Source organism: Camelus bactrianus, chromosome 9 (assembly GCF_048773025.1).
Source record: "Camelus bactrianus isolate YW-2024 breed Bactrian camel chromosome 9, ASM4877302v1, whole genome shotgun sequence".
NCBI classification, from domain to species: domain Eukaryota; kingdom Metazoa; phylum Chordata; class Mammalia; order Artiodactyla; family Camelidae; genus Camelus; species Camelus bactrianus.
Window position 1 is genome coordinate 4,971,945 of NC_133547.1, and position 16,323 is coordinate 4,988,267.

The following is a 16,323-nucleotide window of genomic DNA, read 5'->3' on the forward strand; positions in this document are numbered from 1 at the left end:
CTCTGCTGCCCCCAGACTGCATCACTCTGGCCAGGAAACAGCTCTTCCCAGGCCTCGGTTTCCCTCTCTGGAAAATGAGACTTGTCTCTTGCTTCCTTGGGAGAGGACAGAGCTGCTGCAAGGGAAGTCTCTCTCTGGCTCCTTCTGTCTCTAGTTCCCTCTGGGGAAAAGGGTGAGAGCAGAGAGGAAATGGGGCGGAGATGTCTTCAGCTGGAGGGATGGTGTCCTGGCCAGTCAGAACTGTCCCTCTCCTCCTGGCCTCAGAAGTCCCCCAACTTCCTCCGAGGCAGAAGGTGGATGTACAGTCATCGCCTCCCCTCCTCTCAGAATTTCAGCAGAATTTGGAGGCTGAGGTGTTTCCCAGAACATGGATGTGTGGGAGGAACAGCCTTCTTTGTAACCAACGTACCGCTGCCCATCCAGGGCTCAGCTCAGAGCACCGGGACCCAAGCCCTGGAATTCCTGGAAGTTCAGAGGCACATGCTCTACTTAGGGATTTTGGATCTTTGCCGATCCTGGGAAGCCTTGCCTAGGGTCCAGCCTCCCTGGGAACTCCACACCCCATCCCTCTGAGCTGCTGGGTGGGGGTGGGGATTCTAGCTCTGGGCTTGCTCCCTCCCACTTCTCTGTGTTTCTCCCTGTCCCTCCCCCTCCCCATCCTTACTTCTCTCTCCCTCCTCCTCCTCCTCCTTATCCATCTCTCCTCCCCCTTCCCCTTCCTATTCCCTCCTTCCCTCCCTTCCCATCCCCCCTTTTCCTCCTCTTCTTTCTCTTTCCTGTCTCTGTCTACCATTCTGACTCTCCATCCCAATCTCACTCATTCATTTGCCACATATTTATTGAGCACCTACTGTGTACCAGGCATAGGTCCAGATCCAGAGGAACCGGGCCAAGACCCCTGCCTGTGTAGTGCTTGCAGTCTCACAGGGGAGACATGCCTCATACAGAAAAGATTCTCCATGGGCAAGTTATACTTTCCATACGAAGACGACAAATTCTGTGGGAAAAAGTAAAAGTAGGGGAAGGGAGAGGGGGTCGGGAGTCCCAGGGTGGGGCAGGTTTCCATATTAAACAGGTGATCAGGTGAGCCTCCTCCCCTCCCACCTCTCCTCCTCCCTCCCTCCTCTTCTCCTCCTTCCCTCCTCCCCTCCTATCCTCCCCTCCTCTCTCCTCCCTCCCCTTCTCCCTCTCTTCCTCTCCCCCTCTGACTCTCATTGCCCAGATTCTCCCAAAGTGCTTCCCTCCCACCTTGCAGAGAAATCATTTGCCTAGACTCAAGAATTTCACAAAACACAGCCTTCTTCAAGTTGCTTCCCCTCCCCGGGCCTCTCACCCTCCCTAGTTCCCCAGGAAGCAAGTAGTCCTGAAGATGGCTAACTGCCCAGAGGCACCCAGAACTGCCTGTCCCTCCCCTGCTGCCAGCCCTCTCATGGCTCCCCAGCACCCAGGACAAAGTCCCACTCTCTGAATTTGGCATTCAAAACCCTGCCTGGGGTGGACCCTGCTATGCACCCCACCCTTGAAGCTTCCACAACTCCCCAGTACTTTCCTGACTGGCCAGGACATTCCTTGCCTTGGATGCCCTTCCAGTTCCACCTTTCAACCCCCAGCCCCACCCCTGCTGCCCTTCCCCTTTCTAACTTCTCATCAGTCAGGACTCAGCACCTCCAGGATATCACCTCCTCCAGGAAGCCCTCCTGTGGGTTCATGCAGCCTCACACTGGTCTGTGGTCCTCTGTTTACACAGCTGTCTCCTCCACCAGACTGGCATCTCCTCCAGGGCAGGGCCTGGGTCTGAGTCATTTCTATGTGCCCGGCATCGCCCAGCTGACAGCCCAGCCCACCGGCGGTGCAGGAGATGTTCCTACAGTGAACCAGTGTTCTTTCCCCTGCTTTTTCTCTATTTCTGCCTCATCATCTCCCCTGTCCATTTCGCTCCTTTTGTCCTTTGTTCTGTAAACCACACCCTGAGGTTTTGCGATGATGATTGATATCTTTGCAAGGCCACTGTAGACTCAGGGCAGAGACCCGAGATCAGCCACCATTGGAGTGGAGGGTTCTGGAGAGATGGCTGTTAGTGAGGGGAGTGGGAAGTGGTCCCACCACACCAATCCCTGCCTCCCGTGGGAGTGTCCGGCTTCACCTGTCCTTGTCTTTCAGCTCCTGTCTTGGCTGCTTCCAGCCTTGTTCCTCTCTCCCTGCAAGGAATTCTGGGAGATTTGACATCTGAGTCTGAGGGAGGAGGGGACTGGGGGCCCGGACTCAGGGTCTGAGGGAGGAGGAGGTTGGAGAAAGAGGGTCCTGAGAGAGGAGGGGCTGGGGGCCTGGACTCCAGGGTCCTGGAGGAGGAAACCATTGGAGTTTAAAGTCCAGGTCCCTCCTCCCTCGTCCACACTCTGGTTTTAGAAACATCTGGTTTTATACAGCTGCTCCACCCGGGCAGGGCGGGGTGGGGGCTGGGCAGCCAGATGCCCGGCTTCTGAGTGGAGCCTGGGCTGCCCCCCCACCCCCACCTCAGAGTAGAGGAATCACCCTCCCCTCCTATTCTGGGCTTGGCTCCCACAGGAGAACCCATCATCCTGACACAGCCGGACACCAGGCGGCTGCCCAGGCTCCCGGCAGCAGCGTCAGAGACTCAGAAACAGCCCTGCCCTGGTGAGGTGGGCGTGGTGCCCCTCACTTGGGTCCTGAACCAGCCCTTTTCTCCCTGACAACCAGGCTCAGGCAAAGGCTCAACCTGGCGATGGCCCCTCCCCACCCTGCCCCTCTGGGGAAACCCAGGGAGTGAGAACTTGGCATCTTGCAGGGGACCGGCTGGAAGTGATGGAGCAGCAGGGAGAAATAAGGACTTGGAGACAGAAAAACAGAGAGAAACAGTGAGAGAGAGAGAGTGAGTCAGAGAGAGAGACAGAGAAACACACAGATAGGGCCTCAGCGATACACAGAGATGCAGAGACCCAGGGATGACAGAGACTCAGAGAGAGACAGAGGCAGAGGAAAGAGAAACAGTCAAACACTGAGAGGAATAGGGAGAAACAGGCAGAGAAGCAAAACCTGGGAGATAAAAAAAAAAAAAGATAAGGATACAGATAGAACCAGAGAGAAGAAGAGTGATGTACACAGAAACCCAGGCAGAGAAACACAGAGAGGGAGGAAGGGGGAAAGAGAGAGAGGATGAGAAAATCAGAGAGATGGAGAGTCAGAAATTTAGAGACAGACAGACTCAAACCCAGAGGGGAGCAGACAGAAATGGACACACCAAAAGAGAGAGAGCCAGAGACAGAGAGAGCCAGAGATAGGGAGGCATGGAGAGAGACTGGAACACACAGACAGACAACCGGACAGATGGACAGAGAAACAGAGCCAGGGAGACCGGGACAAAATCATAGACTCAAAGAGAGACACAGATGAAGAGAGAAGGAGGTCGGCACAGGCAGGGATTCACAATAATCAGAGTCACAGACATGGAGAAGCAGGGGGAGGGACAGACAAAATCAGTTCATAGTAAGTGGAGCAGAAAGATTGAATTAGATACAGAGGTGTTTTTTTTTTTTTAATCATGAAAAGAAAGGGCATGGAAATAATGTCATTTGTCACTGAGTCTTCCTGTCCTGAGGAGCTGGGAACCAACGACTTTGCGTTCACCCTCGACGCCTGCGAGGACAAATCCCAGTGCCCCAGCCCCCTCCCCGGACCCTGGCACATCTGTGGGCGCACATGCGGGCACACGCGACTCAAGTCAATGAGGCACTGAACGGACAGACGTTCACTCCCAGCTCCAGTTCCAGACAGCCGGCCTCCCAGGCCAGCGCGCACACGAGTCACACCCACAAGCACGCACGTGTGCATTTTATTCCATCTGCCAGTGGCCGGGACAGTCCCTGGGGAAGCCAACCCGGAAGGATTCTGAAGATAGGAGGGGAGGAGCGGTGTGTGGGGACACTGGGATGAGGGAGATGGGCTGAGGCGGGGTGGGGGGTTGAGGGGAGGCGAGAAGAGCTGAGGATGGGGGAAAGAGAGAGAAATGGGGGAGAGAGGAGGAAAGAAGTGGGGAGAGAGGCAGGGAGAAATAAAAGGATGGAGAGAAGTACAGAAATGGAGGGAGAGAAGAGGGCAGAGAGAGGAGAAGAAATAAAGGGGAGAGATGGGGGAAGAAGGGGTGCAATGGGGGCCTCAGGAGAGAGGGAAGGGCTGCGATGACGGGGGGCTGGGGAGGGAGGCCCGTCTGGTGCTGGGGGGTGGGGGCTGATGGCGGGAAGCGGGTGGGGCTGCCCGACGGCCGGCCGTGACCTCAGAGCCCCTGGCCCAGCTCAGCCCTGACGTCAGCTCCTCCTCTCGCCCCCGCCTGCGCTGCTCTTCAAATCACCCCCCCCCCAGCTCTCGGGCCGCAGAGACTCGGGGAGAAGCGAGGAGAGGAGAGGAGAGAGGCCCGCCGGACCCACAGCAATGAGACAGGTGTGTGTGTGCGTCTGTCGGTCTGTCCGCAGCCGTGCGGGGGGCGGGGGGCGCTACAGCACACGTGTGGCCACGCGTGTGCGGGGAGCCGCGAGTTCTGGGGAGTTTACCTGTGCGCTCCCGTGCGGGGACAGTGACCGTGAGAGTCTGCGTGCCATCCCGCCGGTGCTCATGGGAGATGTGACATGGCCATGCTCACCTGGCTTATAACTCCTGGACGTCTGTGTGCCCGGGGAGAGGAGAGGAGAGCTGCGTTTGCTTGACCCGTGGAGCTGAATTGCTACTTTCCTGTGTTCAGCAGCTATGAAGGCAAACCAGATGAAATCGCCGATGTCTGGGCACTTGTGACTTGTAAACATGTCAATTTCAGATGGTTCAATCTCAACGGTTGCTATTTCTTCAGCAACTCGTTGCTCCAGACCCAGGGGTGGGGGTCTTCTGTGTGTTTGTTGCTGCGTGGGCATCTCTTCGTGTTGTTGCTTTTTCCTGCTTAAGGGCATGTGTACCCAACCTCACCTGTGTGGCTGTTAATTGAGTGGGTAGGGGAGTGTCTTAGGATCACAGACTTCTAAGAGCAGGTGCCTGGGGTTATCCGGCAGAACCTGAGGGTTTTCCGAGCACACGTGTGGGGTTGCGTGACCACAACCCATCCGCGTGACCCTGACTGTTGTCGGAATTAGAACCCTCTAGATGTCCTCCCGTCTCTGTGATCCCCCATGAATTGGGCCACCCCTAAAAATTCAGGCAGGGCTAATTTTGGGGCAAAGGGACAGAGAAGGATGATTCTGGAAGAAATAATAATAATTGTCAATATTGGCAGATTACGAGCTTCAGGCTCAAAGCTGTACCTTAGCTCTGCCCTAGAGAGACGTGGCATGAACCACAGACAATTTAAAATTTTCTAGTAGCCATATTAAAAAAAAAAAAAAAAGAAAAAGAAACAGGTGCAGTTCATTTTCATAATAACATTTTATTGAACCCAGTGTATCAGGAGTCAGCAAACATTTTCCATACCAGGTCAGACAGTCTGTATTTGCAGTTTCAAGGGCCATACCGTCTCTGTTGTAACGTCTCAACTTTGACACTGTGTGAAATCAGCCATGGTCAATAGGTAACCAGATGAATGTGACGTGCCAATAAAATGATGGAAGGGGGCCCACCTTCCATGTAATTGAGTTTCATATAATTTTCTTTTTTTATTTTAGTGCTTTTCTTTTTTATTATCATTATTTATTTGTTTCTGGTGGGGCGAGGTAATTAGGTTTACTTATTTATTTATTCTTAGAGGAAGTACTGGGGACTGAACCCAGGACCTCCTGCATGCTAAGCATGTGCTCTACCACTGAGCTATACCCTCCCTCCTATGATTATTTTTTAAATTAAACTACAGTCAATTGACAATGTTGTGTTGGTTTCTGATGTACAGCCTAGTGATTCAGTTCTCTCTCTATATATTCCTTTTCATACTCTTTTCCATTATAGGTTATTACAAGATATTGAATATAGTTCCCTGTGCTATACAGTAGGATCTTATTGTTTTCATATGATTTTCATGTGCCACAAAATATTCTTCTTCTTTTGACATTTTTCAACCTTTTAAAAACATAAACAGTAATTTTAGCTTGTGGGGCTGTAGTGAAAAAGGCAGCAGGCATTCGGCCCAAGGAGCTGTAGTGTGCCGACCCCGCTATATAACAAAAATATTATCACTTCAGTATACAGTCGACACAAAAATATTTTTTAATATACTTTTACTGAAGTACAGTCAGTTTACATTGTGTCGATTTCTGATGTACAGCATCGACACAAAAATATTAATGAGATATTTTACCTTCTTTTTTCTACACTCAGGCTTCACAATCCAGATGTGCAGCACATGTCATGCAGGTGCTATATTTTCATTGGAGATAGTTCTTTGTGTACATTTTTTATTGTGATAAAATACATAATATAATATTGATCATTTTAACCACCTATAAAAGTACAATTCAGCGATAGACATTCTACTTGTTTCTTTAAGTAGCTTTCTTTTTGATTTGTATTTTTAGATTTCATAAAACTTACAGTTGAAAAAGGAGCTTCCCAGACCCTATTTGTCCCAAACATGCTTAACAGCTTTTTGATAAGTAAATCAAGTACCAGTTTCTCAATTGAAACATTTCAACTAAATAAAATTAAAAATTCAGCTAGTCGTACTGGCTGCGTTTCAGGGCTTTGTAGACACATGCGGCAGGGGGCTCCCGTGTTGGACGGTGCAGACCCATAGTTTAGGGATTCATATAACTCATAATCAGCCCAAGAGGTGGAAACTGATGACAGTTTAGTGAGGAGGATGATGGGGCCAGACGATGAAGCCTGCGTGACTTTAGGCAAGAGAATCCACTTCCCTGTGCCTCCGTTTTCTCATCTGTAACAGAAGGGAGTAACAGTACCTTCCTCACATGGAGCAGTGCTTGGCCCGTGGAAGGGGCTAAAACTCCAAACAGGTGGGAAAACTGAGCCCCCCCCCCCCAATTCTAAGCTCTTCCAACAACATGTACCGGACACCTGGCCCTCTCAGCCACTCCTCCTGGCTTATCAGTCGTTGGTTTTGCCATCTGTATGGTGGTGGCAGTAAACATTGTCTGTCCCCTGGGGCTGCTCCTGAGGAGTAAAGCCAGTGTACAAGGTTGTGGTTTAGTAACTGGATTCTCAAGGTTCAGATCTTGGATTCTGTGCTTTCCAGGCAGACCCTTGGGCAGGTTGATACTCTGCTGTGTGACTCAGTTGCCTCATCTGTAAAATGGGGATGACAATAAAAGTACCTCCCTCATAGGGCTGATTCAAGGATTAAAATAAGTTGGTTCCTACTATATATAAAATAGATAAATAATAAGGTCCTACTGTACAGCACAGGGAACTATATTCCATACCTTGTAATAACCTATAATGGAAAAGAATATGGAAAGGAATATATGTATACATATCATTGAAACATTATACTGTACACCAGAAATAGACACAACATTGTATACCGACTATACTTCAATTGAAAAAAAAAAGTTAGTTCCTACAAAAGGCTTAAAGCAATGCCTGGCTATCATGTTTCAGTCTATTATTATCTCAACACTAAGAAACCTTTAATTGTGAGATGAATTATTATTTTCCTGTACTACTAAGAAGGAGGGAGGGAAACACCTGTCGATTAAATTGTGATATTCCACTGAGTGTAATCCACATGGATTTAAGAGCTGTTAAAAATGTGGAAATAAATAGTATTAGAGTCAATATAAGCAGGCATTCAAGCCTGGATAACTGTTTGCCATATATATATATTTATTTATTTTAAAATTAATTTTTTTTGAGGGGAGGTAATCAGGTTTATTCATCTATTTATGTAATGGAGGTACTGGAACCCAGGACCTCGTGCATGCTAGGCATGCACTCTACCACTGAGCTATACCCTCCCCCTCCACATATATTTTTATTAATGAAAATAACTTTGCAGTACCTAGTGGATTTTCTTTACAAAAAGAGAATGTTATCAATGGCTTGGGAACAAAATCCAGGAGGGCTTCCCTTCCCGAAGGGCATTTCAGCACTCCTTCCTCTTCCTGTCTCCTCTCCCAGCAGGACGTCCCCAAGCCCAGCCCGGCGGCCCGCCACTGCTCCGGCCTGGCCCGGCGGGTGCTGACCATCGCCTTCGCGCTGCTCATCCTGGGCCTCATAACCTGGGCCTACGCTGCCGGCGTGCCGCTGGCCTCCGACCGCTACGGCCTCCTGGCCTTCGGCCTCTACGGGGCCTTCCTCTCGGCGCACCTGGTGGCGCAGAGTCTCTTCGCGTACCTGGAGCACCGGCGGGTGGCGGCGGCGGCGCGGCGGGCGGCGGCGCGGGGCCCCCCGGACGCGGCCACGGCGCGCAGCGTGGCGCTGACCATCTCCGCGTACCAGGAGGACCCGGCGTACCTGCGCCAGTGCCTGGTGTCCGCCCGCGCCCTGCTGTACCCGCGCGCGCGGCTGCGCGTCCTCATGGTGGTGGACGGCAACCGCGCCGAGGACCTCTACATGGTCGACATGTTCCGCGAGGTCTTCGCCGACGAGGACCCCGCCACCTACGTGTGGGACGGCAACTACCACCAGCCCTGGGAACCCGCGGCGGCGGGCGCGGCGGGCGAGGGCGCCTACCGGGAGGTGGAGGCCGAGGATCCCGGGCGGCTGGCGGTGGAGGCGCTGGTGAGGACGCGCAGATGCGTGTGTGTGGCGCAGCGCTGGGGCGGCAAGCGCGAGGTCATGTACACCGCCTTCAAGGCTCTGGGCGACTCGGTGGACTACGTGCAGGTGCGTGGAAGGCGCCCCCACCCCCATCCGTCACCCTGGCACCCCGAATCCCACCTCCCTGGGGTCCTTCATTCAATCTAAGGTTGGAATGACACCCTCCTTTTATTCATTCATCCATTCAGTGGAGAGATTTCTTCCTTCTTTCCTTCCTTTCTTCATTCATTCATCCATTTGATGCACAGACTCTTTCCTTAACTCACTCATTCATTCATCCCTCCATCTATTCAATATAAAGTTTCATTCATCCATTCAGTATAGAATTTACCCCCTCCTTCCCTTCCTTCTTTCAGTGTAGTCTTGTCTTTACTCATTCATTCATCTATTCATCTAATATAGAGACCATCCATTTATTTATTCATTTATTCAATGTAGATTCAATGAGATCCTTTCCTCATCCAGTGTAGAAATTCTTTCCTTCACTCATTCATTTATGCATTCATTTATCCATCCAATATGGTGATCATTCACTCATTTATTCATTCACGTATTCATTAAATGTAGAGACTGTTTCCTTCTGTTCCTTCCTTTCTTCCTTCACCCTGTAAGAGTCTCTTGTTCATTTATTTGTCCATTTACCTATCTATTCAGTATAGAGATTCATTTGTTCATTTAGTCATTTGTTCATCCATTCAATGTAGAGATTCACTCATTAATGCATTGCATTAGTTTCCTATTGCTGCATAACAAATTGCCACACATTTGGCAGCTTGAAACAAAACATGTTTATTATCTCATAGTTTCCGTGGTCCAGAAGTCTGGGCAAAGCTTAGCTGGATTCTCTGTTCAGGGTGTCATCAGACTGTAGTCATGGTGTCAGCTGTAGCTGGGTCTTATCTAAGGCTCAGGGGCCTCTTCCAAGCTCATGTGTTTGTTGGCAGACTTTGTTTTTTTGCAGTCATAGAATTCATGGTAGCTTGCCTCTTACAGACCAGCAAGAGAAAGTCTCTGACTTCTAGACCTTTTTTTAAAGGGCTCGCCTGATTAGATCAGGCCCACCCAGGATAACCTCCCTTTGATTAACTTAAAGTCAACAGATTAGAGACCTTAATTATATTGCAAAACTCCTTCACCATTTCCATAGAAGGTAATATAATCATGGGAGTTATATGTCGCCACTTTTGCCATATTCTATTGGTTAGAAGCAAGTTTCAGATCTCGCCCACACAACAGAGGAGGGTATTATACAAGAGCATGGGTGTTGGGGGGGGGTGTCATCTTAAAATGTGACTAGACATTAAAAATGACTAAAGAATTCAAAGTTATGTTCAGACTGGCTGCAGAGTGTCCCAGCTGCTCCCCATCCCTTGGTACCCTCCCTTCAGTTACCAGCCCTGCACAAGGATATGGCCTGATCCTGGCCTCTTCTACCTGACAGGTCTGTGACTCAGACACGAGGCTGGACCCCATGGCACTGCTGGAGCTGGTGCGGGTTCTGGACGAGGACCCGCGGGTAGGGGCTGTTGGGGGTGATGTGCGGATCCTTAACCCTCTGGACTCCTGGGTCAGCTTCCTGAGCAGCCTGCGGTACTGGGTGGCCTTCAACGTGGAGCGGGCTTGTCAGAGCTATTTCCACTGTGTGTCCTGCATCAGTGGTCCCCTGGGTGAGCAGGGCTTGGGAGGGCCATGGATGGGGTGGAGAGGAAGGGAGAAGGGGACCCAGAATGGGTTGAAGATGGGATTGAGACTGGGGACAGAGATGGGGCTGGGGCAGGACTTGGGAAGAGGGATAAGATTGGAAGCTGGAGGTGGGGATGGTGTCTGGTGTTGGGGATGGGTTGGAGAAAGGGTATGGATGGGGATTGGGACTGGGGTGGGGGAGGGTTTGGGGAAGGGGATGACATGGGTTTGGAGTCAAGGACAGTGTTGGTGCTAGGTTTGGGGGTGGAGATGGATTTTTAGATGAGGATGTATAGGGGGTGGGGCTGAGAATGGATTGAGATTGGGGCATTCAAAGTGAGTGTGCGTCAGTGACAGGACTGGACAAGTTTGGGATGGGTATGGGATTGAGGAAGGATTTGAGGTTGAGAACAGGATTGGGGCTGGAATTGTCATCGGAGAGAGGGCTGAGAATAGGATTGAGATGGTTAAGGATGGGGTTGGAATTGGAGATGAGCGGGGTTGGAGAGAGGACTGGGGAGGGTTGAGATAGGATTGGGGACAGTATTGGCAAAAGCAGAGGCTGATGCTCCTGTACGTCCCCTCCCCACCCTAGGTCTATATAGGAACAACCTCCTGCAGCAGTTCCTCGAGGCCTGGTACAACCAGAAGTTCCTGGGCACCCACTGCACCTTTGGGGATGACCGTCATCTCACCAACCGCATGCTCAGCATGGGCTATGCCACCAAGTAAGCTGAAGGGACTGAGTGGCTGGGTGTGTGCAGAGGCCAATGAGTATCCCAGCAAATCTGTGTGTGTGTGTGTGTGTGTGTTTGGAATTTTCCAAACCTGAAGTAAATTATAGGACAGTGGGTTCCATCAAGTGAGACTTTAGAGGAGACAGAAAGAAACCATCAGGAATAGAGAGGGAGCATTAGCACTGAATCAGTGAGCTATATCATGTGAGACCTTAAGGAAGAGTGGAAGATATCATAGGGGCGGGGTGATATTTGCATCGACCCATGTGACACAGTGGACTCTACCAAGTAGGGCAACGTGAGGGTGGGAATTACAGCTAGAAGACACAACATGAGGTGGGGCTTGATGGCTTTACCAGGGAGAGCATGAATTACTCCAAGTGAGAGGGGAAGAGAAAGAGATAGAGTGGGATCTAACTAGTGAGAGAGTGAGAAGAATCAAGCAGGAGAGATGGAGAACATCTAAGCTCTAGTAAAGGGCTTCAGGAGGAAAAGATATAATTCAATGGGACTCAGGGAAATATGGGCTAGAGCAGGTGAAGTTCAGGGGAAAGTGATTTCTATAAAGTTATACCCAGTGAAAGCACCAAAGTGAACTTGGGGTCTACCAAGGGAGCCCACGCATTCATTCACTTGACAGGTGTTCTTTAAGTGCCTGCAGTGTTTTAGGCTCTGGGGATGCAGAAGCAAATAAAAGAGATGTAAATTCAAGCCTACATTGATGGAGGGGCAATAAATTAAGATATGTAAGTAGAACATATAGTATTTAGGTAATGATACCTGCTATGGAGATAAATAAAGCCAGGGAAGGGGGATAGGCAGTTTCCAGGGAGGGAGTGAAGTGTGAAATTAAGGTGCCTGAGGTAAGAGAGGGATGGAAGCTGAAAATAGTGCAGGTGGGGCAATAACGGGAGAGAGGATGGAGAATTAATCGGGGGGTCCACGCATGATAGGCTTGTGGGCTGCAGAAAGAACTGTGAACTAAGATGAGGGAGCCATGGGGGGGGGTTTGAGCAGAGGGGTGGCATGTTGCTTTAACAGGATCCTTCCCAGCTGTTTTGAGTACAGACTGCAGGGAGGAAGAGGGTTAGCAGGGAGGTCACTGAGGATGCCAAGTGACATAGGGGAAGAAGACTAGACAGTGTCAAGTAATGCCCGTGGGGATAGAACAGTTTGACCCTTCCAAAGACACTGACTGCCACAGGCCAGCTGATGACGTTCCATACAGGGATTCTAGCTTTGTGTGGGCTTGGCTAAGAACCTGGGAGGGATTGATTAGTAATGTCTGCTAGGGCCACAGGAAAGGAGCTTAATGGTTCCCTTGAGAAGCTCTAACATAGGGGCTACCCTAGGTAGGAAACATGCCTGGCGTGTCCCTCACCATGGGGCCTGCTAATAACAGATTCCTAATAGATTAGTGATAGTATTAGTAATAGTGTCAGTCACCACAATGATATTAGTAATGCCAATAGTTGCATTAGTCATAGTAGTGGCTACCATTTATTAAGCAATTACTATATGCTGGTTCTAAGCACTTGGCATTTAATCCTCATTCAATTATGACCTATTAGGTAGGAACCATTATTTACCCCATTTTACATATGAGAATGAGATAGGCTGGGACTTGGGACCCTTTACCCACCTAGGCAAGCATCTCCTCCAGCAACAGAATACAAAGAAACTGTAAGGAACGAAAAATAAGTGCACGCATGTGCAGCTGGGGCAAATGAGGAACAAGAAGATACAAAAGAGCCAAACCAGGGAGTGGGTATAGCTCAGTGGTAGAACCCATGCTTATCATGCATGAGGTCATGGGTTCAATCCCCAGTACCTCCATTCTAAAAAAAAGCCCCAAACTCAACTGCGACTTCTAGGGGAGCAAAGACAGGGGACTAAGCATGATCCTGTGCACAGCTCTACCACGGGGGTGGGCAGCCCACCTAAGCCACCGCTCCCTCACTGACCTGAGCACTGAATGACCCCCACCGTCACCCCATTTAAGGGGCCCGCTGGCTCCCTCCCTGGGGGGTGGGGAAGTGAAGCTGTCACTTGTGTTTGCCCCCACCTGCTGCAGCAGCAGGAGTCCCAGTAAAGCCTTGCCTGAATTCCTCCTCTGGCCTCTTTCTCTGGATTACACAGCCCAAGGACCCCATTTGTTATGCAGAACCCTGAGGCCCAGACAGGTTGCGAAAACTCGCCCCAGGGGCCATTCCTGCCTGCGATTCCTGCTGACGGCCGTGTCTCCTCCCACCCGCCCAGGTACACGTCGCGGTCCCGCTGCTACTCGGAGACGCCGTCATCCTTCCTGCGCTGGCTGAGCCAGCAGACGCGCTGGTCCAAGTCGTACTTCCGCGAGTGGCTGTACAACGCGCTGTGGTGGCACCGGCACCACGCGTGGATGACCTACGAGGCGGTGGTCTCGGGCCTCTTCCCCTTCTTCGTGGCGGCCACGGTGCTGCGGCTCTTCTACGCCGGCCGCCCGTGGGCGCTGCTCTGGGTGCTGCTGTGCGTGCAGGGCGTGGCGCTGGCCAAGGCGGCCTTCGCCGCCTGGCTGCGGGGCTGCGCGCGGATGCTGCTGCTCTCGCTCTATGCGCCCCTCTACATGGGCGGCCTCCTGCCCGCCAAGTTCCTGGCGCTGGCCACCATGAACCAGAGCGGCTGGGGCACGTCGGGCCGCCGCCAGCTGGCCGCCAACTACGTCCCGCTGCTGCCGCTGGCCCTCTGGGCGCTGCTGCTGCTCGGGGGCCTGGTCCGCAGCGTGGCGCACGAGGCCCGCGCCGAGTGGAGCGGCCCGTCCCGCGCGGCCGAGGCCCGCCACCTGGCCGCGGGGGCCGGCGCCTACGTGGGCTACTGGGTGGTCATGCTGACCTTCTACTGGGTGGGCGTGCGGCGGCTCTGCCGGCGGCGGGCGGGGGGCTACCGCGTCCAAGTGTGAGGCCGGGCCGGCGGGGTGCCCGCTCGGGGAGGGGGGGGCCTCAAGGGGCGGGGAGAGCCCTGCCTCGGGGGTGTCCCTCCCCACCCGCGGAGCCACGAACGTGCGGGGTGATCCTCTGTGAAGCGAAGGGGTCGACTCAAGACTCTTCAGCCTGGACTCTTGGGGCGGGGGTCTGGGACTTTGGGGTCTCTTGGGGACGGGTATTTATTGATCAGGGTACATGTGGATGCTTAAGGGCAGGGAGAAAGGGGTCCCCATGCTGTCCTGGGACTCCTGATTTCTCTCCGTTCTTATTTAATCTCCATTTGTACTGTGTGATTAGGATCATAATAAAGAATTTTATTTATTTTCTACTGAGCCTACCCCCCCCCCCTTTTTCTGAGAACAAAGGGGACTGCATGGTCGAGAACTGGGCAGTCGGATTAGTCTTGGGTGCCAGCTGTTTGAAACTAGACAAGATACCCTCCCTCCTTGGAGCGTCCATTCCCTCTTCAGAAAATAGAGAGATGAATCCCTGGGATCAGGGTTGTTGTGAGGGTGGAATTTCTCCACTGTTCATTCAGAAACTTACGGAGCCCCTACTACCTGCCCGAAACTGTTAGGCACAGTGATGGAGTTTTCCTGATCCATCCAGTCATCTAGTCCCTTATTCCTTAAGAAAGGTAACACATGGTCTCGCCTCAACACCTCCTTCTCAGGCACTTCACACTGAACCTCCGTCCTGGCTCCCTGAGAAAACAGAGGTGACAAGAAGAAAATGCAGGATCCCCATTTCCGCATCTTCTCACTCATCTGCAACTGTGCCCACGCAGGCCACCTTCCCCCATTACAGAGGGTGCATGATCTGTGCTCCGAGCCAGTGCCAACCCCTTCCACTTGGCACTAGACCTCACACCCTCTGGTTTACTCCAAGATCTCCCTGCAGAGGTTCTTCCCACCTGCTCCTCCAACATCAATTCTTCCCTCCCTACGGTATCTTTTCCATCAGCATCCAAACGTGCTGTTATTCTGATTTTTAAGACACCCTGTCTTGGCCTCAGTTTCTCCTTGAGCGACAGTCACATTGCTCTTTCTAACAGCAAATCTCCCTGAGAGCTGTCTATATTTGTCTCTAGTTTCTCTCCTCCAGAGTTCACCCATGGAAAGCGTCTAATTCAATGGGCTTTAGTAAGTTCATAGATTTGTACAGCCATCACCATGGTCTAATTTTAGTACATTTTCATCATCCCCCCAAAAGGAACCCCATACCCATTGGCAGGCACTCTCCTCATCCCTCTCCTCCCCCATCCCCACGCCCTAGGCAACCATGGCCTACTTTCTGTCTCAACAGATTTGTTTATCCTGGACATCCCATATAAATGGATTCATGTGACATGTGCTCTTCTCTGACAGATTTTATTTAGCACTTTTTCAAAGTTCAAGCATGTTGCTGTGTGTATCACTGATGCTTTTTATTGCCAAATAATATTCCACTGTAGGGATGTATCACCTTTTGTTTATCCCCTTATCAGCTGATGGACATTTGGGATAGTTTCATTTTTTGACTACTGTGAATAATGCTATGAACACTCATGTACAAATTTTTGTGTGGACGTAGGTTTAAGTTTCTTAGATGGAATTCTTTAGGAATGGAATTGCTGGATCGTACGGTAATTGTATGGTTAACGTATTGAGGAACTGCCAGAATGTTTTCCACAGTGGCTGCACCACTTTGCATTCCCACTGGCAAAATATGAGGGTTCTGAATTCTCTCCATCCTACATCTGACATGTTATTTCCTGACTTTCTGACTATAGCCATCCTAGTGGGGGTGAAGTGGTATCTCGTGGTTTTGATTGGTGTTTCTCTAATGACAGATGATTTTGACTCTCACTGAGTCCTTTTTCTTTCAGTAGTGAATAAATGCTATATATTTAAAAAAATCTTTTTTGAAGTAGAGTCCGTTTACTATGTTGTGTCAGTTTCTGGTGTACAGCATAATGGTCCAGCCAACCACACACATACATATATTTCTTTTCATATTTTTTCATTATAGGTTACTACAAGATACTGAATATAGTTCCCTGTAGGACCTTGCTGTTTAAGACTCTCATTGAGTCTTAAACGCATGCCAGTCAGATGGTCACCCCCCACTGCGCCATGGAAATTGCTCATCAGTTTCATCAATGATATCCATGTGGATAAAACTGAGGGCCAATTCTCAGGCTTCCTGTTTCCTAGTCATTAGCTTCTGAGATAGTTTTTTTTATCTTTATGAAAAAT

At 50.8% G+C, this 16,323-nt stretch overlaps 1 protein-coding gene and 1 non-coding gene across 3 annotated transcripts; both read left to right on the forward strand.

Moving 5' to 3' along the window:
- Nucleotides 1-4,154: 4,154 nt before the first annotated feature.
- On the forward strand, nucleotides 4,155-14,203 carry HAS1 (hyaluronan synthase 1). 2 transcript variants are annotated; one of them, XM_074371014.1, is made up of 5 exons: nucleotides 4,155-4,455; nucleotides 8,065-8,772; nucleotides 10,148-10,373; nucleotides 10,985-11,117; nucleotides 13,386-14,203. In XM_074371014.1, the coding sequence occupies exons 1-5, from the start codon at nucleotides 4,447-4,449 to the stop codon at nucleotides 14,059-14,061; spliced, it is 1,752 nt and encodes a 583-aa protein (XP_074227115.1). In that variant the 5' UTR covers nucleotides 4,155-4,446; the 3' UTR covers nucleotides 14,062-14,203. The 2 variants fall into 2 exon arrangements, with proteins under 2 accessions (XP_074227115.1, XP_074227116.1); XM_074371015.1 differs by having other exon boundaries at nucleotides 4,156-4,455; nucleotides 8,068-8,772.
- On the forward strand, nucleotides 12,888-12,962 carry TRNAD-AUC (transfer RNA aspartic acid (anticodon AUC)). The gene has a single exon. It is a non-coding gene; the product is annotated as a tRNA-Asp (tRNA).
- Nucleotides 14,204-16,323: the final 2,120 nt, after the last annotated feature.

Coding starts and splice junctions, on each gene's coding strand:
- HAS1 (XM_074371014.1), top strand. Junction 10,374..10,984: donor CTGCATCAGTGGTCCCCTGG/GTGAGCAGGGCT, acceptor TCCCCACCCTAG/GTCTATATAGGAACAACCTC. Junction 11,118..13,385: donor AGCATGGGCTATGCCACCAA/GTAAGCTGAAGG, acceptor CCACCCGCCCAG/GTACACGTCGCGGTCCCGCT.